We start from the raw sequence: 22,826 nt of genomic DNA, 5'->3' as shown, positions 1-22,826 counted from the left end.
GGGAACACGCGATTTCCACTCCTGCCTCATCCCAACAACCGGAAGTCGGAGCCCCTGCAGCCACCGCTTCCTCCGCCATTCCGCTCTAGCCGTCCTGGCTCCGTAGCCTTCCTTTTCACTTCCGAAGTATGTGTCACGTGACGTGTCACTTGTCACATGACCCATGACTACAGGAGGTGGAAGTGGGAAGAAGCTGGGAACCGTCGCCGGTAAGTCTGGAGATTTGAGGGTGGGAAGCGGGGGTCTGGCCACTGCTGTGATTGACACATACGGATACCCACACCCGCTTGCTTGCTTACCTGGCTTCCTTCTCTCCAACATTTTGAAAATCAGCGGGCAGCTTTAAAAAACAAAACACTCCTGAGTTTCTCTTTTAAAAAACAAACAAACATTTGTTTGTTTGTTTGTTTGTTTGTTTTTAGGGGTTGTTAGTTCCATCCCGCTTTTCAGGTTATAACAGCAACAACAACCCCCGCCCCGCGAAGCTACAGGAAAGGCGAAGGTGGCAAATGAAGGGATGAAGTAGTCAGCCAAAACCTTTAGAAACGGGAGGCCTGAGCAAACCCCAAATATTTTTGCTGTATGTGTGCGTATATAATGTCGACAGGCTTGGAAACCGCAGGCACCCTGGGTCTCCAGCCCCACTGCCTGCCTGCCTTGTCCCTTGAAAGCTTTAAAGAGGGCAGGGGTTGTCTCTCTGAGTACCTCAGCAGCTGAGCTCGTCTGTTCAGAAGGTGCCCTTAAGATATGTACTTTCTATGAGGCGGACTGCTCTACGGTGAAGAGGGCCTCAGGCCCTTTAAGGCAGACTCCGTTAGCCTGCTGCCTGCCCTTCAGCAGTTTTGGACTACAACTCTCATCATCCTTAGCCAGTACGGTTGTAGTCCAAAACACCTGGAGTATACTAGGTTGGTGAGAGCAGTGTTCAAAACTCCCATTGTTTTAGGCACATTTTGTGATGGAATTTCATTAGTGTGAACAGTTTCTGAGCTCTGGGCACACAGTACTGCACCTAAGATTTCAGATTAAAACTGCGGAGTGGAAGGAAAGAAGGACCTTTTTCTGCTTCCCCACTTCCAGCTACTCTCAGAAGACTGGAGAAGAGACCCTCTTAAGAATATTAGGGGGGGTGAGCATAATGAACATAATATTTTAGCTGCAGTTTGTTCATTTTCAGCTTTGTATTGTTATTTTAAAAGTGTGCCGTTGTTGCACCCACAACCTAGATTTAAGATGCCATTTAGCTCCTAGCTTCATATCTCAGTTTCTAACACTGGGTAAGAGTTGCTTTCATATGACTATGGACACCTGGACTTATTTTTTGGCAGTCACTGTAGAGTTTTCCCCAGAGAGCTGGGCTGCCATTAACCTACTCAGCTGTGGGACAAATTGCTACGTTTTGTGCCAGTGGAAGTGTCCAGACGGTCTGTATAGGGTGTGCTTTTCAGTTGTGTTGCTCTACAGTGCCTTGCTGTATGATGAGGCTGCATCAAACCATTGGGTGCACTTCCTCCTTTTCTAAGGAACCCACAGAATAGCCTTTGGCTCTACTAGGGGCACCATGACGTTCCTTGGACACATGCAAAGGAGGTTCATCCACTTACAGTATTTGCTTTGCTCAGATTATAGGGAAGTTTGTATTGCTTCTTTTATTGCGTTGCTTATTGTTTGGGATTCAGCTTTTCTGTTGGAATTGCTGTTTATGTGCTCACTATACATAAGCGCAATGATTGAGACAAGTTTGCTTCTTGAATTGGCTAACTGCTGCAGCTACTTGTAAAGATTTACCGTAGCCTAAGTGATACTGTTTAAACAAAGGGGTGTGTATGTGTGTGTGCAAATGAATTGTGTAGATTCTTCCTGGTTGTGGCAAGGACTGCTGTGGGAAACATAGGGACTCTTTAAAGGAGCTCCAGAGAGTTCTACAAAGAAGTATGGGAGTATTTCACAAAGGAGAGAGGACAGCTCTCTCTGTCATGCAGGTAACAGCTGATGTAGACACGTCATGAGGCATGTTGAGTGATTTTTGCCACTGCCTCTTGCATTGCTGTGTGTGAACTATTGGACTTCTTGTTTGCATCTTGCTCATTTTGTTGAAAGGAACTGCCAACATTGATGTTCTCTGGGTACACTAGAACTGTACCCATATGTGGGATTGATACCATCCACCTATAATTTACCTTATGTTCTGTTTAACTCAAATTTTGGCTCATTCTCAATGCATCTGAGACCATGGAGGGAATGAAGTGAATTGGTATGTGTGTCACCTATCACCTTCACAGAGTACTGGGTTTGAAGGAGAGTAATAAATATGCAATGATTGAATGTGTTAATGATTAGCTGACTTGGTTTGGTTCCTCCTGAGCAGCTTGCGCGGTTGCTAGACTCACACTCTGTTGTGAACTAACTCTGTCTTCCTGCTCTTGGAGATCTGTAGCTAGTGCAAATCGACAAACTCACTCTTCTGTGGGGGATAGAAAGTGAGCGAGGAAACTCATTCAGGAGGGGGTGTTCCTGCTTCTTCTTCTAACCTTACCTGCCCACTTGTCATTCAGAGACTTAAAATACAAAACTTTTTATGATCCAGAAGCTCAAGCATGAAGTTCCTCCTCTTTACTGAATGAAAAGCTCCCGTAGGGCTGCTGCTGCTCCTCTTCATCAGAGCTTGCTGTGTGCAAACAAATGCTAGCAGTCCTTAACTGAGCTGTTCTGCACCCACTTCCTCTTTGTGTCTGTGCTCTGAAGCTCTCTTCTTCCTTCTGTCTTTGCTGTCTTACTCAGTGAGGGGAATTTCCCACTCTACCCCCTGGGGCCTGGTTTTTCTGGAACTGTTGCTGGATTGGGGCTTTTGATGGTTCTCTTCAAGGAGCTCTATCTGTTCCAGAATTCAGAACTCAACAACTGGAAAAGTTCTAAGTTTGGAGGGTGCAGTTATCTGTATGGTTGGTGAGAGCAAGGTATTTCCTGTCCTGAGCCAAAGGGGCAAACTCAGAGAAGCAGCAGGAAGTAGCCAAACTCCTAGCATCTCACTCCATCAGGCCATGCTAGCTGTGGCCATGGGCATAGCCAAGGAGGGGTGGGGGGGCAACTGCCCCCCAAGCAATACAAATCAATACAAATCTGAGGTTCTGTCCCCCCTAACAAAAGCCTGCCCCCCTAACAAAAACCCTGGCTACGCCCATGTCTGTGGCTGATGGAAGATGGAGCCCATAAACCAGGTTTCCTCCCATTCCCTAGTGCTGATGCTCCCAGCTCTGTGTCCAGTACCGGAACTTGGAGGAGACTCACCCCAACTTTTCAGACAATGTGTCACCTATTGCTCTCTTGCTTTCGTAGGCATCCAGCGATGAAATGGCTTCTGTGGGGTTGCCTGGAGAGAAATCTCCACTTACTGTGAAAGGTGAGTCCTCTTGTCCAGGAGCAACTCTCTGGAGTTTGGCAATAATAAGGAGGTATCGGTTGTTTCTGGTCTGCCCCTCTGTCGGCTCTGGATGTCCTTTCTCCTTGGTTCACCTGTGAAATTCCCATCAGCTGCAAGGATTTTTTGTGTAAGCGTAGCTGCGCCGTGGGGTTGTGTTCAGTTAATTTACAAATCTCTTTCCATGAAGCATCTTAAAGGAATTTCATAACACATTAAAGAACACATATAGAAACAATCACACATGTTAAAAAACAATTTCAGATCCATTACAGATACTGACTGGTTATCAGCCAAGTTCAGATCAGAATATTAGGAAGCTTATAGAACATTTATATTGCTTTATGGGTGCTATTCGGACTCACAAATAATTATGCTGAGCAAAAGCTTTAAAAAAAACAGTAGGGAGCAGAGCAGTCTGGATGAGAACATTTCATGTATTCCATGAGGTGCTAAATATTCTCTAAAATGAAGAGGAGACTAGTTTACATTGAGATGGGTAACTTGTGGCCCTTCAGAGGTTGTTGGGTTCTCATTTCCCTCAGCACCAGCCAGTGTGGTCAGTAGTCAGGGATGGTGGGAGTTGTCATCTGAAGGGCAACAGATTCCACCCCCTTTACACTGCTTTTATTTTAAGCAGCTGCCAGTGAAGAAGAGCTCCATTTAACATGAAAGCATTGAAGCCAGCATTTGGGTGGTCCCATGATAATTCCTCGATTTGTTTGCTGTGGTCTTTCAGTTATTCCCAGTCATTCCCACTTGTGCTGTCCCCAACGTAGGGATGACTTCTTCTTTTTTTAGCATGACCCAGAATTTCCTTGCCTGCTAGAAAACCCTTGCCGACAAGATGACTGTGTGACCTTCTGATCTTTTCCCTACAGCTTGCCAAGATGGCCTGAACTTTAGCAGTCCCCACTCCTAACTACTGTCAGTTCAGGGTGTGGAACAAATGGGTTCTCCCATCAGTATTTGTTTGTATGTGTGTGTACACACACACATTCATTTACATTCAAGGGTGGGTGTGGGAAGAGAAACAGCTTCCCTACCATCTAGTCATAACAGCAATGGACTTTTACTTGCTGATCCTGCAAACTTTGGATCCAGGTCAGAGAGGCATGGCTGTGGTAGGGTTACTTACCGGGTCCTTCCACACCCTGAGAGCCACCACTGCAGGGCCATCCCATCATACTGCAGGAACTCAACTAACTACAACTGCTTAAATTCATTCTACAAGGAGGAAGGCTGGAAGTTGCTTTATACTGAGTCCATATAGATTAATATTGTCCACACTGAGTGGCAGCAGCTCTCCAGGGTTTCAGGCAAGGGTATCTCCCAACTCTACTGATATGTGAGTGTTTAACTCTTCACATTGCCCTCCATTCTTAAAAGTGAGACCCACAAGTTTTTCTCTTGTCCTCTGGCCTGTTGTGACAGCAGTGTGCCATTGGGTCATTGCTCATAAGGCTGAGAGGCAACTCTCCCCTTTCTTCCCCCCCACCCCAGACTTGTTTTTCTGGCTAGCTGGTGCCCCCCGCCCCCCCCCAACATGAATGCTTTGGTTGCACCTCAAGCAGCTGCAGGGGGGAGCGTATGATGGGGCCAGACGGCAGCCTCTTGCGGCTGTTCGGTCCGGCCAGCTGCACACACTGTGCCACCAGGGGGCTCCCAACACTGGCAGTTGCAGGAGCATTTCTGCACAGGCTGCAGCTGCCCTGCCTTCCTCTCGTGGCTGAAATGTCAGCCCCTGGGTCTGTAGTCGGCACTCATCAGCCTTGGCACTCTCCAGCTAGGGCTAGACTCTGGGTCTCAAGTAAGAGACCCTCTGGAATGCCAAGGGGGCACTCTCGCCTCCTTGTCCAGTGCAAGCTCCCAAGGTGGGGAGGGGAGGAGAGTGGCTGTTTGAACCAGCGGTAGCCAAAGTGGTGCTGTTTGGCTCCAGCTCCGGTCACCCCCAGCAGCCACCATAGCCAGTGGTCAGGCATGATGGGAGTTGGAGTCCAGCAATATCTGGAGGGCACCACATTGAGCTGCCTGTATTCTAGCCTTTGTTTGGATGGGAAGGGACTTCTATCACCCTACGGGCCAGCAGGTTTGCTTCCCAGGGTTCTTTGCGGGAATCCAGGGCTCTTCATCTATTTTCAAGTGAGGTTTCAGTGTAGGCCATAGATAGGCCCTTTGCCCTGCTTGTTCCTTTGGCAATTTTGTGCTTGCATAAAGGGTGGAACCAGCAATGGAGCCTCCTGTGTAAAGGGGAGGGGTTAAAAGGGCACAGTTGGGTGTCATTGTCACTCTCCCTGGCATGCAAGTAGATCTGGCTACCCCAAAATCCCTACCAGGCTAGCCTGGGGCAGGCACCACCCACCACTCCAGCCAAGGAGCAGCTATTGAACTTCCTCCACTTCCTCCCTCCAGTGGTGTCAGCAAAGCCCAAGGCACAGGGGCGCCAGGCTCGGATTACCTGCTTCGTGGAGGTGACGGCGGATGGGCTCACCAGCGAGACCAAGAAGACAGCAAAGCGGATCGGGAGCTCAGAGCTGCTCTGGAACGAGAATCTTGTGCTGTAAGAATTTGGGGCTCTAGGGAATTGGGGTGTGTGTGTGAAACAGAGCTGAGGCAGGCACTGGCTTTGCCCAGGTGGGCCTGCTCTGGCCCCAAGGGCTTGCCCAGGCTAGCAGCTGTGTAGGAGCAAAAGTGGTGGGATGGGCCTTAGGCTCTGTGGCTGCGGCAGCTGCTCTTTCCATGGTGAAGCAGGAGCCCTTGCAAGGGACGCATCTGCATGTTATCAGCTGTGTTTCCAAACAAGGGAAGGCCCTTGGCTCCCCCTGACTTGTCATCTATAGCCTGTTTGCCAAAATGACTGGTCCTTGGAAGGCCTCTCACTGGGGCCTGGGATGACCTAGTTTGCTCTTCTTATGTTTGGGAAGCCTAATGATGGGTCGAGAGCACTCACATTCTTTTCATTTATTTCGGCAGAGCCCCCCTTTCACCTTTTAACGTTTAGTTTTGTCCCCAAATTGACTTTTACTGAACATCCCTCATGCTTGGCACAAGGCAAACTTGATCCCTCCGCCTCACCAACCTGTCTTCTTTTGCATCCTCTTCCTCCCCCAACCCCGCTGCAGGAATGTCACCTCACAAAGCCACCTTGACGTGAAACTCTGGAGCTACCACACCCTGCGGAATGAGTTGCTGGGCACAGCCTCCATCAGTCTCCCCAGTGCACTGAAGCAGAGCAAAGGGAAAGGTATGTCCCATGGCAGAGACTCTCCACAGCTCCCTCCACTGGCCTGTCCTCCTGTTTGGGCATCACCAGGTTTTCTGCGTCCTCTGGCAGGGGGAAATAAGGCATACCTGGTGGTGGAAATGCTCTGGCCTTGGCAGAAGACAAGGCCTCATTGTGAGCGGCTGGGAGGCCTGTCAGGCGCACAGGGCTGCTGCTGCTGGTGTGTCTGATGGAGGCCACCACTTCACCAGCCAGGAAAGCAGAGCAGCCCGCCCAGCAACACGAGGCCCTTGGCTGTCTGCTGCCATTTGTGGTTGCTGGAGTGGCCCGTGGCGGCAGCCGCTGCTGCTGCTGCTGCTGCTACATAAAGGCCTCTATTCAGGGGGCTCCCGGCAGGGAAAGGCTCTCTCCGTCTCCTTCAGCCCAAACTGCTCCCCTGCCCCCACCATGGCCCCCGCCTCACAGAATACAGACCTCGTATTGAGAGGTGCGGGGCCTGGAGATAGCAGATGGAGGTGGGGGCAATGTCAGAGCAACAGCCCGCTACTTTTCTGGGGCAGTCTCTTCTCCCTGGGCTTAGGCCTTATGGCCTGGTCCACTAGCTTTGCGATGTCTGGGCCTTGGTGAGCAGGCTTTGACTGGAGGTGAGTGGAGAGAGACCCCCTGCTCTGGGTCAAGAAAATGAGCGAAGGCTTACCTGCACCTTCCCTTGCTGTGTCAGAGCTCCTTGCCGCACTGGTGCCTCAGAGCAAAAGGTGGCAAGGGCTTCATGGTTGCTGGAAGTGGCTTTTGTGTGCGCGGGGGGGGGGGGGTTAACATTGGGGCTGCCCTTTTGGGGCCTTGTGGTGTGGTTGGAGGGCGAGTGTTTGAGATCCTGCCTGGCGGGCCTGAGTCGCCCTCCCGCCCTCTCCTCACCCACCTGAGCTGCTCCTCTTCCTCCTTGTGTGCCGGACACAATGCTCCTTTCATGAGGCAAGGCGTAGTTTTGGGCGGCAAATGGAAAAGGCTCCGCTCGGTACCAAAAAGGATGGAATTTTCCCTGGCACTGGCTGCGAGGGGAGGCTTCTTAAAGCGACAGCACAGCCACTGCCGGTGAGTGTCAGAAGACCAGGCTTTCTTTCTCCCTGTGGCTCTGAGGCAAGGGCTGCTTGCTGTGGTTGTTTTCCTGTATGAATTGCATAAGAACATAGGAAAGGCTCTGCAGGATCAGGCCAGTGGCCCATCTAGTCCAGCATCCTGTTCTCGCAGTGGGTGACCAGATGCCTGTGGGAAAGCTGAGCAAAAGAGCACTCTCCTCTCTTGTGGTTTCCAGCAGCTGATATTCAGAAGTTACTGCCTCTGATGGTGAAGGCAGAACATAGTCATTATGGCTAAGAGCTGTTGATAGCCTTGTCCCTCATGAATTTGTGTAACTCTCTTTTAAAGCCACCTGAGTTGTTGGCCATCACTGCCTCTTGTGGGAGTGAGTTCCATAAAGATGTGCTGTGCAAAGGAGTAGTGTCTTTTTCTGTCCTGAATCTTCATTCCGCTTCATTAGGTGTGCTCAATTTCAAGTGCTATGAAAGAGGGACTTCTCTGTCCACTTTCTCCATGCCATGCATAACTCCATATTCTTCTACCATCCCTTTCTTGCCTTTTCTCTAAACCAAAAAGTCCCAAACGTTGTAACTTTTCCCCATAGGGCTGTTGCTCCATCCCTTTGATTGTTTTGCCTTTTCCAACTCTACCATATCTTTTTTGAGGAGAGGAAGTGACTCCAGGTAGAGCAGATTCACAGCTGGCACTGAGAATGGCCACTCTCACTTCTCCTTGCCATGGGTGTGGGTGTCTGCTCCCCATCAGCCTTCCATTGAGCAAGCACCCAAAGACTACACCCTCACTTTCTCTCTGTGCTGGGCAGGAGAGAAAGGGCAGCCCTTGTGAGGGCGGGGGGGGGGGCGGGTCTTATTGGTTTAATTTCTATCCTGCCTCATTGCTAGGGCTCTGCACCCATTTCAGGATAAGCAATGCACAGCTAATGAGAAAGCAATACCCTGAGACCTCTGCAAAACCACCTACAATGGCCACCTGATTCTACCAACAGGCATCTCGGATCCAAATGCCTTTCTCTGTGATGCTCTGGCTGGGGGTGGATACAGTCTTGAAGGCACAAGACGGGAAACTCATGTGGCTCATCTCTCAGGCGCTGAGGACTGGTGGCATATGTGGCCTCTCTTCTTCTGAGGAGCTGAGAGTGGAGGCTTCCTCCCTGCAAAGTAGCCTTGGTGAGAGGCCTACCTGAGGCTGCCCAGTGAGCCTCAGGGCTGAAGAATGATTTGAACTGGCCTTGCTGGGCTGCACTGGGAGAGGAGGAAGTCACAGTTCCTTCCTGGCACTTTGCCAGCTGCCTTTAGGCCTCCTGGAGCAGATGGATGGGCACATCTGAAGTTTTCTTGGGATCTCCAGCTGGGTCAGCAGCCTTTGTGTGTCCTGAAGATCCCTGCATGTTCCTTGAGCATCTTCTGTCCTTGGCCCACGGGTGGGCTCTGTTTGCTGCACCAGAATGGCAGTGGTGGGGTGGGGATTTCTTCCCAGCCTAGCTGTGCTCCTTGGACATCTGCTGCAGAAGCGCTCTGCCAGAACCAACGTTTTGGCCAGGCAGCCCCAGCAGTGCTCCAGTAAGAGAGGCTGTTTGGGGAGATGGAGGGTGGGGTGCAAATTAGTTCAATAAGAGCCAGCCGGCTACTGCCTTGGCTGCAGCAGCTCCCAAGTCCCTCATCGGATGCATCGATTGCAGCTCCAGATTCCCACCCACCCGCAAGGGACGCTTTGTTCTCAAGCCTGTTCTGGGCACAGGTTTACAAACCCCCCCAACCTGGAGGCTGATCCCATTTTTACTGTGTGAGTGCAGCAGCTTCCTTCGTATGTCCTCTCGCCTGCCAGCCAGGCAGGGAATGGGGCCTTCCGCCAAGGCTCTTGAAGCAGCCAGCATCTGAATCAAGGCCGGACCCAGAGCAGGGGGTATGGCTCAGAAGAAATCTCTCTCTGTGTGTAAAAACAAATCCTCATGTGGCTGCACCAATTGAGTGTGAAAACAAGGGGCCTGGAGCCTTTCGGGCTGCAGTGTGCAAACAACACCTTCCCCCCCCCCCCCGCCCCTACAATCATCACCCTTGTTCTCAGGTTGCATCAAGAGGTTCTTGTTTAGGGAGCCCCCTTCTCTCCCCCCCCCCAATGCTTTTACAGCTCCTGCAAAGGTTTGTGACTTTGCTTCTCATTCTGCCTGGCCCCAGGCAGGGATGCTGGAGCTGCAGCCACAAAGAAGTCATTCAGAAGGAAGCCAGCCCTGATTTCTGCTCCACACAAAGTGGTAGCAGGATCCAAGGAGGAAGTTGTAAGGATGGATGGATGGATGGATGGATGGGCTCCTCGTTGGAAAGCCAACCTCAAAGACGGCTTCACTGAACTGTGGCCAGGCTGATGCTGGGAAAGAGTTGTGTGGGCAACCATGTTTTGGGGTCCCACGTCCTGCTTTGCCCCTTCCTCTGGCTATCCCTCTAATAGTAGCGCCTTTCCTTGCAAGCCAGCTGGCAAAGCTTGTTCTGCTGGGTGTACAAGGCTTCTTCCAGAAAGGTGCCTTGCATCTCAGCGATTGTCCTCTTTAAACCCTCGAGTGTCCTTGACTAGCCTGGAGGGCTCTTTCCCCTTCCCTACCAGAACTCCCTCCCAACCTTCTATTCTCGTTGACAGACTGCTAGCATGTAGGCTAAATGAAGCTACTGCTTGGTGGATTTGTACCCAGTAGGGGCATATGGAAGGTCCCTGGTGTCTACAACACCCTAGAGAACCATGGCCAATCAGTATAGACAATCCTGAACTCCACAAACCAACTTTCTCTGCCCTCTTTCCCTCATCAGACAGCTTTCTCTGACCCTATTTCTCCCTATGTGTTCCTGTGCACCCAACCAGAGAAGCGCTCCCCTCATTGGTTAGAGTGGTGCTTTTCCCTTGGCGACTGCTATACTGTAGGGAGCCACTGGCTGAAAGGCCCTGCCAGAGAAAAAAGGGGCCTCCCCTTCTTCCTTTCTAGGAAAAAGAGGCAGGAACTCTGGGATCGCACCCCTTGCTTTTGCTGGGAAAGCTCTTATACCCCAAGCCTGTGCAAACTGACAAGGATTGCCTTGGCCAGAGAGCCTTTGGCCTTCATTCGATTGGCCATCATCTTGATTTGATTTATTATATTTCTATGCTACTTTTCATTCAAATGATTCCCAAAGTGGCTTACAAACAATAAGCAATTAGAACATGATAGAACATATTAAACATCACAAATACAGGCTCCTTCTGTTCCCTGAGGGCTCCCTGCTCCTGGTGCCCAGAAGGTGGAGGCGGAGCTCTCTCCTTCCTTTCCCCTCGGCATCGCTTCTCATCCATGTTAAGCCTTGGGCTGCCTTCCTCTTTGCTGTCTTGTTCACATTGCTCCAGGCATGTCCACCCTGGGGCACTGGGGAGCCTGACCAGCAGCTGGAACTTCCTTCCTTTTTCCTTCCCTTCCTTGCTCCTGCTCCTACTGGCCTGACTGCTGGAAAGCGCAGGTCCTTCTCATGTCCTGGCTAGGAATTCCCTGCCAAACAGGAGCGCTGAGGCTCCAAGCGGTGCAGCGGAGGTAGTGAACTGAGGAGGCCTTATGTAAGGCTGGGGCAGCCCCTTCCCCCAAATGATAACAGCCTGTCCCCCCTACACACAAGCTGGCTTTGTGTGCAGCCGCAGAGGGACCCTCGGCTGCTGCAACAGCAAGGTCCCTTTATGTGTGCATGGGCCGTGGTGGAGGGGCCCGGGCGTGTTTATTTTCTTAAAGAAAGCAGAGGGAGGGGAAAGTGGTGTTCGCTGCCCTGCCTGGAGACACAGGCACCTTGTCTTTGCCAGGGGACAAAAGGGCTCTGTGCAGCCTGCAGCAGGAGCAGAGGGCTGCCAAGGTGGGGCAGCGGGGAGAGAAAGGGGCCAGGACAGGCTCCCTGCATCACCAAAGGCATGCTGGTGGCCCCTTGGCTGGGCCTGGCTCCTTGTGGGTCTTCCCAAGGGGAGATGGAAGGCCAAACCCTCCTGTTCCTCTGGCTCAAAACCTCCCCCTCCCTGACTCTGCTGCGCTGCACTTCACACACCAGGAGCTGCCGCCGCCACCACTGTGGACAGAGAGGCTGGAGCCCCGTGTGCAGCTGGTGAAAGGGAGGCCCCCAGGCAGCTCAGGTGTGAACTTTGGGGGCCTGCCCAAGGCGCCTGGCCCTCTCTCTCCAGGGGCCGAACATCAGTTGCTCTTTGTCTTCCTGCCCTGGGTGCTGGGGAGGAGGAGGGGCCCAGGTCACCTTGATGCCAGCCTCCTCTCGGGGCATTTGTGCTCATCACCTTCCTTTTCAGCCAGCATGAGGAGACTGAGGCTCTGAGGGCAGATTTGGGCCTAAGAAATGTTCTGGGGAGTAAGCGCAGCTGCAGCAGCAGGAAAGGTGTTGGGCCTGAAGTGGGCCCTGAGCCTGACTGTTCTGCTGAGCATCTTCTGGGCAGAGCAGCGATATAGGTTCAGCTCCCTCACATTGGAAAGCCTTTAATGTCACAGAGGAGAGTTCCCTGCGCTGCTCCCTGGCTACAGAGATGGTTCTGTCATCCGGGGTGGGGAGCAAGGCACTCAGCATACACTCCTGCCCTCCCCAACCCCCAATATTACAGTTCCCTGCTGAGGGGCTAAACTCCAACTCTGCCACTGGAGGAATGGTGTGATTAAAGTGTTGGGGGTGAGGCTAGCTAGGGCTGGAGGTCTAGGGAGGTCTAGGGAACGAGGCTGCCCGACTGCCCCCACTTATGGGCCTGTGTCCACCAGGGCCACTCTCCCGGTGTAATGGCTTTCCCCCCTCTTGTCACTCTCTGTACCTCACAGCGGAAAACAAGCAGCTGACCTTGAACCTGCAGATGGAGAACAAAGGCTGCCTTGTCTCTGGTGGGGAGCTGACCATTTTCCTGGATGGGCCCAGTGTTGATGTGGGAAGCTTGCCTAACGGCACCGTCGTGACGGAGGGTGAGTGTGGCAGGGTGCGGTGGGGGAGCCGCCTGCCACTAGGGTCCTGGGCAGCCAGCGGGGCCTTTGATGGAGGTATGTCCTATGAAAGACAGGAGCTGAGGCAGACGGGTTCAAGCCGGGGGTGGGGGGTGGGCGGGTCTGAGCCAAACCGCCCCTGTACTCTACTCCCAGCTATGTGTGGTCTGGTGGCAGGAAAGGGGAATCACTCTGTAGCTGTGCAGAGGCAGTATTTACAGCAGCATCTCAGGTCCTTGAGCCCAGCTTAGAGAATGGGAGGAGGTTCTGAGGCTGGGGCCAGACTCTGAACTGAGCCCCACAGCAAATGTTGCTCTTCAGACCTTTAGTGCCTGAGTTGTCCTGAGCAGAATGGCGAGGAGCTCTTGTGTCCAGGGAAGTGAACCTCACCTGGCAGGCATGCAAAATGTTAATCAGGTCCTCCCATCCTGGGGAGGCCACCTCTCTTCCTTCCCAAGGTGCTGGTCTGTCTTTTCCTGCTGCCCCCCCCAAGGGACCCAGGGCTCCTCCTCACCCATCCTAGCCATTTCTGCTGCCCCCCCAAGGGACCCAGGGCTCCTTCTCACCCATCCTAGCCTTTCCTGAAAGTGAGAGGAACTGCATTTGATGGGATGAGAGAGAAGTTGAGAGATTAAACCCAAAGATGCCACAACACCACTGGCAGATGGAGGAGGTCCACATGGGCAAAGCTGTGTTGTGGATGTTGCCCACCAGCCTCTGCTATAGCTCCTGAATCTTCAGAGGTGGCAGGAGAGCTCAGCTATCCAGTGGCCCCCGGGATCATCCATCTTTATGATTCTATGAGGACTCCCATGTTTCAAGTGTCACAATAACCTGTATCATTTGCTATCGTTTGCACCCCTCCCCTCCACCTCAGCTCCAGGTTACAGCTGCTTGTATATATACAAAGGCAGGCTTAGAACAAGCAGCTGCCTCCATCCTTGTCCAGCCATCCCTCCCCTTTCCCCACAGCTGACTGGCTGTTGCCAGGGCTTGGCTTTTGGCCTGCCTGCCAGGGTCCTATTCTGACCAGTTCTTTGCTTCCTTGTTCCTTCAGGGTCCCAGGCAGCCGGGAGGGATCCCTGTGGTCTGGCCTCATCCCCAGAGAGCAGGCACCAGGCCCCCAGCACCAACTGCTTTGGCGGCAGGTCCAGGTAAGGGTTCCCCTCTGCTCTGCCGTGGCATTTTGGATGGCTGCAGGTGGCCACTCTGGAGCCTCTGATGGTCAGCACACAGGGCAGGGTAAGCCATGATGGAAAGAGACAAAGAAGAGGACAGGGAGATTGGGAGGTAAGCCAGGAGAGAGGCAGGAAAGAGGCTAGAAAGGCTAGAAAGGCCTGGGTGGGCAGGGGGAGACTGGGAACTGCCTTTTTTGAGGAGTCAGGCTGGGCCATGTGCATGTGGGTCAGAGTTGGGAAGACCAGATAAGGGCTACTGCATCCCTCTGTGGCAAGAGGAGCATTTGGTAGCAGGGGAATTGCAGCTCCAGGACACGGTTGGTAGTGGGCTACAATTGGTACCCTTGCTCTCTTGCTCTAGCACCACCCATTATCTGGTGTGTGGAAAGTGCAGGCAATCATTGAGGGGTACTTTGGCTTTAGAGAATAGTCCCCTGGAGACTGATAGTTCTCCTTCTCCTTCTAATCAGAGCCTGCTGACCCTGGCAAAAAATGCTTGCTCTGAGCAGCTGCCCAGAAAGCAGGGCAAGGGGCTTGCCAAGGGGGCTCTGCTTGGCCCTTCCTTCCACTCTCTGGCCACAGCTGTGTCGTGTTTGTGTACTGTTGCCGCTGTGGTGCTGAATTTAGCACCCCACTGGCAAGGGAACCATACTGCTTCTCCCGAGATGATGGGTGGCCAGCCAGCCTACCTGCTTCCTTCACCAGGTTCCATTCTTCCCTGCATTGCAGCACTCAGCCCCATATCCAGGGAGGACTCTTCCCCAGTCTCCTTTTTCCTCTGGCTGCTTCCTTGTGCCTTCCTGGCTCTGTTTGTGCAGGGCCCCCAGAAGCCCCCGTATCCTCCACCAAAAGAAGTTTGATTCCCCTGAATAGAACATATTGGCTTCTACAGATGGGAAGAGCTTTCAGGGAGTTGAACTTTTGGCCCTCACCAAGCTCCTGGAACGGCCCTTCCAAACAGACACAGGCATCTTCTGCAGCCTTCATGTGGTTCTGCTCAGAAGAACATCCTCAGAAGAGCCTGGCTGGTGGATCACCTAGTCCAGCATTCTGGGTTCCACAGTGGCCAACCAGCTGCCCCGCTGGGAAGCCGACAAGCTGGATAGGAGGGCAAGAGTACTCACAACATTCTTGGCTTCTCCTTGATGCCATAAGGTCTAGAGACTTGCTTCTTTTTAAAAAGGGCAACGGTGTAAAGAACCTTATGCCCTGAGGGGAACAGCAAATTCTTTCAGTCCTGGCTCTGTGCAGCTGTTGGATCTAATCAGGGTGCTGAACAGATTCTGGATGAGTTCTCTGGAGCAGTGAAAACCTCAGTCTGTCCCATGATTTCTCCGTTGGACACATGAATGGGCCATGAGCCTTCCTAGGCCTTATTTAGTCTCCCATGGAATAGGCAGCTCTTGAAAGGGAAAGTTCAAGCTGACCTTTGGATCACAAGGCGCTTTGCAGGGATGGCTGAGTGATGGGCCAAGAGCGTCTGGAGCAACCTTGATTTGCATCCTGGTCTCTCCAGGCAGCTAGCTGCATGACCCACTCTAAGGGTTAAGCCTCTACTTCCAGGAGAAATAAGATTATTTATTTATTTATTTATCTATCATCATTACTACTACTGACATTGCTGGTCAGAGGCAGGCAACAAGGAGTTTAGTTTTTGTCCCTGGCCTGTTTGTTTCTTAATTGTTCTGCAAAATTGGGCCCTTGCAGGAAAACTTTGATGCTGGGATGCCAAATTCCCTAGTGAGCTGCACTGGATGGCTGCTTTGGGGTGAAACTGGTGTGGGTGGGATTAGAGTGGGATTTGCTTCCATAAGCAGCCGAGGAACATCTCAGGGCAATTCGCAAACAGGCTACAACAAAGGTGCCTGCTCTCTCATTTTCGTGCTGTCTCTGATCAGAGAGGTTCCAAGGTGTCATGTTTGGGGTGAGTGTGTGTCGTCCCCCCCCCCCCGCCCCAGATCTGTGTGTCTTGGGAAACAGTTTCTAAAGAAAGGAGAAAAGGGGATGGGAGGGGGGACCTTGGGCTCCGTTTTCAGAAACAAACACTTGTGGCTGGTGGTCCTCTCTCCTGTTCTACCACCACCACCACCACCTTTTGCACAGATCAGAGGAATTTCTCAGCCTTGTGTTGACTGCCTAGCACTTCCCTGGCTGAGGAGGGCTGGCAACACCACCCTGTGACCAGGATCGATCACTCGTGCCTGTTTGCAAAGTGCTTCCCTGCATTTGCACAGCAGAGATGGGCGCTCTCACTGCTGGGTCCCCTCATGGGCTGCCCCTCCTCCACTGTCTTTGTCCTGCTTCTCCTTGGGCGGGGGAAGGGAGACCTTCTCCTTGCTCTCTGCTGTCCTTGGTGTCGCCTTCCCCATTGTGCCCCCTTCCCCTTGCTTCCCTGAGTCCTTCTCCCAGTGGGGTTGCTCATTCCTACCAAGGCCAGCTTGGTGCTGGTTTCCTTTCCCCCTCATGCCCTTTGCTCCTACCCCCCCCCCCACTGCACTTGGAGAGAAACCGGCAGGAGGGAGATGCTTAGACAGTGTCTTGATCAGCCCGCATATCCTGGGGATCCTGTGGTTCTGGTTGGGCACTGTGGGAACAGGATGCTGGATTAGATGGGCCCTGTTTGACCTGACCCAGCTGCTGCAGGGCCTTATTTTGATCTCGCCTCCTTGACTTTGAAACAGCCTGACTCTCTGGACTCCAGGCCAGAATCTCTGGAGCTTTCTCTGCATGCGTGTTGGAAGTGGGGATTAGGGCCTATTACAGGTCGGGCCTCCCCTCTCTACCCAGGATCAGCCCTGCTCCCTGCCCCCTACATTCACTCTACTTATGGGGAAACTGCCCCATCGCCTGCTGTCCCCAGCCTGTTCCTCCCACTGGTGCTGCCTGCCCCCTTTTCCAGGCTCCTATTTTAAGCAGCTGCTGTTCCCCGTGAGCTCTGCCATGTGACCTCCTCTGGTTTATTTCCACACGTCTATTAAAAGGCGATGCCAAGTTAGGAGCCCCGTAGGAAGACAGCCTTGGCAGGACGGCTAATTTGGGCCTACACGACCTGCGCAACACAGCGGAAATGGGCAATTTGGGTTTCTAAAAAACACCCCTGGAGGTCCAGAGGTTGTTTATCCCCAGAGGGTGGGGTGGGCGAGCCATTCCTAGTGATGTCTGCGCAAGTCCTGTGCCAAAAACCTTACCACCTCGCTCTGCGCGCACTAATATGAAACTGTCCAGGATTTCGTCCTGGTTTTGCGTTGTTCTCCTAACCCTTAATGTATTTCTTTAAAAAGGAAAAGAAAATTCATGTACATGGAAGCTTAACGCAGGTCCAATAAACTTGCTCTCCACATTTTGAACATTGTATAAGAGCACTATGAAAACAGACACATGGAGAGTTTCCAGCTGAGGTGGAGGTAGTATTATAGTAGCTAGAGGGTGTCAGGCTCGGATTGGAGAGGCCCAGGCTCAGATTCCATCCAGCCGTGGAGCCCCCAGAACGACCCACCTCCGCCGAATACTAATTGCTGGGAATCGCAGGTGGGCTGAGTGTGACTGTTGTACTTGGATCCAGCTTGCAGTCTTCCCATAAGAGGCATCTGGTTGGTCGCTGTTAGAACAGGATGCTGTACTAGACGGGTCATTGACCTCATCCAGCAGGGTTCTACTTACATTCTTAGAAATGTAAGCATTCTTACATTCTTACAAACTTGGGCCAGTCATTCTCTTTCTCAGCCTCACCTACCTCACAGGTTTGTTGTGAGGATAACATAGTATGACTTCCACACACTCCTGCTGTGTGCAGAGATGTGGAATGTCTCAAACCAGCGCAAACTCCTCTTGTCTTCTGTTTTCCTCCTGGCTTGTTTCTAGTCCTTATGTCTGTTGACAGAAACCTGATGAAACCACAAAAACCTGGGGGGGGGGGTGTCAGGTCCCTGTAATGTTTGCTTACCCTCTTCCCTCCATTCCACTTGCAGTTGTGACTATTATGTAACCGCAATTGCCATGATCTTGCAACTACATGTCCATGGACTCAGTTTGCATGACTGATCTGTGCTATTTTGGTGCAGGATGAGGTATGCAATGTCATGGAGAACAGGCCCAGCCATCAGCCTTCCACCCTCCTGCCTACAAGGAATATAATGATCTGTGGAAACTCAGGAGACACTCCCCTCACCTCTCGACTGTTTCTTCTGCAGGGCACACAGACATGTGGCTGGAGGGGCCAGGCAGAGCACGGCCAACGGGGAGCAAAGCCCCAGTCCCAGAGCCCAGCAGCAGCCAGCAGGCAAGACCCAGAGTGGCACAGTGAATGGCACAGGTGAGAGTGGAGAGAGAGGAGAAGGAGGAGGTGATGGTCTCTCCTCTGAAGCTGTAAGGCCAGCCCTGTGTGCCACCTCACTTGTGGAGGACCTGCATTGCTCTCCCACCTGCATTAATGTAACTTTGAGGTGCTACCTGTAGATGAAAGATTAGCTCCCCCATGTCACTTCCCCAGGTTTACTTGACCGTCTGTGCTCTATATACAGAGGTTGCCATTGGGGAAACTGTGGGCCCTTTTCAGGGTGGTGGCGACAGACCAGGAATGAGACTTTGGGGTCCTAGTGGAGAGCTTGATGAAGATGTCGGCCCAGTGCGTGGTAGCTGGAATTGATACTAAAACGGCCCATGCTGTTATCAAAATCTATGATGCAACCACATTTGGAATGCTGTGTATACTTCTGGACGCTTCACCTCCAAAAGGATATTGTAGATCTAGAGACCGTTGGGAAAGGGGCAGCCAGAATGATCAAGGGGATGGAGGAACTCCTCTGTGAGGAAAGGTTGCAGCATTTGGGGCTGCTTAGTTTAGAGACAAAATGAGTAGAAGGTGATTCAAAAGGAATTTACAAATCTGCACATGGCATGGAGACATTGGATAGAGAAAGGTTTTTCTCCCTCTCAACACAAGAACATGAGGCTACCTAATGAAGTTGGATGGTGGAATATTCAGAACAGACAGAAAGAAGGACTTCTTCACACAGCAGGCAGTTAAGCTATGGAATTTGCTTCCCCAGTAGGCAGTGGTAGCCACCAACTTGGATGGCTTCAAAAGAGGATTAGACAAATTCAGGGCAGGGTTACAGTTGGCTACTAGGCCAAATGGCTGTGTTCTGCCCTCAGTGTCAGAGGCAGCTGGAAACCACAGGAGGGCAGAGTGCTCTTTTGCTCAGGTCCTGCTTGCAGGCTTCCCACAGGCATTTGGTTGGCCACTGTGAGAACAGGATGCTGGACTAGATGGGCCCTTGGCCTGATGGCTCCTGCTATGTTCTTAGGAGGCATCAGCATCCCCTCAACTCTGCCATAATCGCTCCCCTCTCTTTCAGTGAATGGTGAACCTGCCAGTTCCACCCTCGATGTCCCTGAAGATGAACAGGCTGTGCCACCTGAGGCTATGTCAGGTGCGACCTCCAGCTCTGGCACAGCTCATGACTCTCCAAGGGCAGGGGAATCTGCCCCCAGCTCAGAGGCCCAGCCTTCTCAGCCAGCAGCACAGACTCTGGAGGTGCTGCCCTCTGGGTAAGTGGTGTCCTGCTCTCTGTTTGGGCACCTTGGCCATGTCATGAATGCCCGCAGCCTTAGCCAACTAGGGGGAGGTTGGGATGGGTCACCAGGGAGTTGAAACCTTTAAAAAGTATGTTTTGAATTAGAGGCTGTTCGCTGGGAGTAGAGTTTATCCTTCCGGGAACTCCTGCTCTCTTGTCTCTTCCAAAGTTCTCTCTTTCTAAGCAGGGTGGGGCCCCAGGCCTACCTCACAAGACAGTTTCAGTGATTACTGTGATCATGTCTGTGAATCTCCTTCTGCATTTAAGAAATACGAATGCTAAGTATTATCATCCTTAGAGGAATGTTACAGTATTTTTGCAAGACCTGGAGTTTTAGGGAGGAAGGGGACTGGCTGTGACTGAGGTCCAGCTCTGAGGATGCCTGATCTGGGAGCAGAGTCTGGATTACTAGGGTTATGATTAAGTTGTGAACTTGACAGTTGTGACTCCTCAGCTGCACCTGTTCTCCTTCCTTCCATCCTTCCTGGTCCTGCAATGTGGCTATTTCTGTTGAGCCTTCCGATGCCCAAACACCACCTCCTGACTCTTGCATTTCCGATGAAGGGAGCCATCTGTTTTCCTTCTGGCCTCTTGGTTCAGAGTCTCATGTGTGTGTTTGCATCACTTGCAGGTAATTGGGGGGCCAGCAGCTCAGAGCGCCTTTATGCCGGGCGTGTGAGCGCTACTGTTTTCAGGCCGCAGCCACTTCCTGTTTGCAGACAGCTGGAAAAGTCCAGGGCGTCTCAAAAGGCTCTTTCTTCCTGCTGGAGCTCTCCTCCCTTCCTGCTCACGTACTGCGGTGTGCCTGAGGTCCAGGAGGCAAGGGGGGCACCTGACGCCTTTATGCAGAGATGCTCCTGAAATGGAGGGTGCATCCCACAGCCTACAGCCAAGACTTTAAGGATCCTGGTGCTGACGGTCCCCTGCTATATAGCGAGGAGCTTGTGTGGGTGTTGGGTGGGGACTGCGCTGTGTACAAGCCAAGTTTCCTCTGCTTCTGTGGCTGAGGGATCTCAGGGCCTCTGGTGGGGCAAGTCCACAGGCACTTCCAAGCCCTGGTGTGAATGCGCGCGCATGCAGACCGCTTCCAGCTCCTCCTGTTGGCAGCCCGGCAGTGTTTTGCTTGGCTGCGTTGGGCGCCTGCTTCAGGCCACTCCATTTGCATGGGCATAAACAGGCTTGCCGGGAGGTAGCCCATCAGAGGGGCGGGGGTGCTGTAGGCTGCCTTTATGCTGCTCTCCCTTAACATCTGCACTCAACGTGGCAAGCACAAAAGCCTCTCACATACATACAGCTGGAGCGGGGAGTGCAGGAGGCTGTGGAAAGCCATGGGACTAAACTGTTCCATATGTGGGGTGGGGGTGGGGTGTTCATGTTCCTGGGAGACCCACGACATGGCCCTCAGTGAGGAGGACCAGAAGGGGTGCTGCTGTGCAAAGCTGGGATCCTTGTGGGGAAGGGGCATTCTGCTGTCACACACAGGCTCTCTGGCTCACTCCCTCTCCCTCTGGGCTGACGGCAGAACAGACACCTCCTCTCCCCCCGCCCCTCCCCAACCTGCATCTGGTTCCTATCAGCGTTGCTCCTGCGTCGGGGACAGCGGCTCTCATTAACACGGCGGCGTGTACACCAGTTCGCGCCTCGTCTCGTGCATACAAAGAGGTGCATTATGCTCCCTTGCAGCAGGCGCGGGCTGTGGTTCTTTACGTAAGGCAGGGCGTCTCGCTTGGACGGCAAGGTGAGCTCAGTACTGCTGTTTTGCTACCAGCAAGCCTTGTCTCCATTCAGAGCAGAGGTAGCCCAGGAGGATGGCGAGCCTATTGCCTGGGCAGCCACCTTCCTTGGCTTTATGGCATGGCAGTGCCCTGCCCTCTGGAGTGGAAGGCATTCCTTCTTGCAGATTGGTGGCCATTTATGATCCTCTGCAGAGCCTTCTGGAGTTTGGTTGGGGATATTTAAGAGGTGCATTCTGCATCTCCACAGTAATGTGGTCTCATATATCCTGTTTTGTTTTTTTAAAAAATAAAGTTTCTAGCCCTTATGAGTTGTTGTTGTTGTTTAAATAGCAGACTGTTCTTGGTGAAAGCATTGCCCAATCAGGGATTGCTCCTTAATCTTGCTGTGATTGGCCAAAGCAAAACAAAGATGGGCTGTTATGTGTGCCTGCTGATGCCTTTTGGAAGCTGTAGGTCCTGCAGAAGTTGTTGGGGGCCCCCAAACCTTGACAGCACCCTTGGATCTGGCTGGAGTATTGCTATACAGTTGGAGCCAGTGGGTGCAGAGGAGGGGGTCCTGTGCCTTTGCTCATAGGGCAGCTTGAGTAAGCCACTGTGCCTACTTGACAGGGCTGTTGGAGTCATAGACAAAGTGAGAGTCACAAAGTTCTTCATGCTCTGGAAAATGATAGAAATAAGTAATAGCAACAAGGGTTGCCCTGGCTCACAAAATGGGCCCTCCATCCCCTTCTCACTCTGTGCCTCCTCTCTTTCTCTCTGTCCTTCAGGTGGGAGCAACGAGAGCTGCCAAATGGGAGAGTGTATTACGTGGACCACAACACAAAGACCACCACCTGGGAGCGCCCTCTTCCGCCAGGGTAGGTGCTCTGACATGAGCATGCTTTGCAGGATCTGGTCTGGAGATACTCCAAGGAGGGTGGCTGGGTGTGCTGTGGGAAGCAGATGCTCTTCACAAGAACCTAACATATGTGATATGTGACATATGTGATACCATATATATATGGTAACACACACACACACACACACACACTTTATACCGTATATCTCCAAGGCCATAATTCTACGGCAGGCTCAGTGTTCAGCTGCCCAGGGCTCGCAAAGACAGCTGGTACAAGGACAACCTGCTTGATTGTTTTCATTACAAAAGTGCACATTTAGCTCTTTGGTCCAAAGGCTTTTAGAGCTACTTGCTCTTTAAAAAATGCAAATAACAGCATTAATTAATTAAAATAGCAGTAGTGGAATAGTCGTGAAAAGCACGCCTACAAAACACCAGCTTTGGAACACATTTAAATCAGCTTAAAGGTCCACTTGGCACTGGAAGGAGAGCAGAGTGTCTAGCAGGCAAGGCTCCTTGGGGAGAGCATTCAACTGCTTGGACGGCCCTTTCCTTCCTCACCTACCAACTTTGCTTCAGAAGATGGGGGAGCTTGGAAAAGCATCTGCACTGGGCACAGGACCCTAAGCTGTTTAGGGCTTTGAAGGTAAGAACTAACACCTTGAGCTGTGCCCAGTGCAGATGCTTTTAAGACTGGCCAGGTGTCTTCCATATACCTGGTCCCTGTTGCCATGTTCTTTACTAGTCAAAGTTTCTGAGTCTTCTTCAAGGGCACATGGCCAAACAATGTGGT

The 22,826-nt window shown here is 52.2% G+C and overlaps 2 protein-coding genes across 2 annotated transcripts in view; one reads left to right on the top strand and one right to left on the bottom strand.

Annotated features, from left to right (window-relative positions):
• The window catches only part of NQO1 (NAD(P)H quinone dehydrogenase 1), a 180,277-nt gene that overhangs the window by 14,190 nt on the left and 143,261 nt on the right, over window positions 1-22,826 (bottom strand). The window lies entirely within an intron of this gene.
• Window positions 149-22,826, top strand: part of WWP2 (WW domain containing E3 ubiquitin protein ligase 2) — a 37,838-nt gene continuing 15,160 nt past the window's right edge. Inside the window, 10 exon segments of the mRNA XM_081923298.1 lie at window positions 149-192; window positions 194-209; window positions 3,337-3,400; window positions 5,831-5,978; window positions 6,541-6,662; window positions 12,550-12,687; window positions 13,763-13,859; window positions 18,074-18,195; window positions 19,241-19,433; window positions 21,963-22,052. Coding sequence (XP_081779424.1) covers window positions 164-192; window positions 194-209; window positions 3,337-3,400; window positions 5,831-5,978; window positions 6,541-6,662; window positions 12,550-12,687; window positions 13,763-13,859; window positions 18,074-18,195; window positions 19,241-19,433; window positions 21,963-22,052 — 1,019 coding nt within the window. The 5' untranslated portion in view covers window positions 149-163.

This window comes from Podarcis melisellensis (assembly GCF_964234715.1).
Source record: "Podarcis melisellensis genome assembly, chromosome: 8".
NCBI lineage: Eukaryota > Metazoa > Chordata > Lepidosauria > Squamata > Lacertidae > Podarcis > Podarcis melisellensis.
Note: the sequence above shows the minus strand (reverse complement) of the source record. Positions and strands in the feature narration are given on the sequence as shown.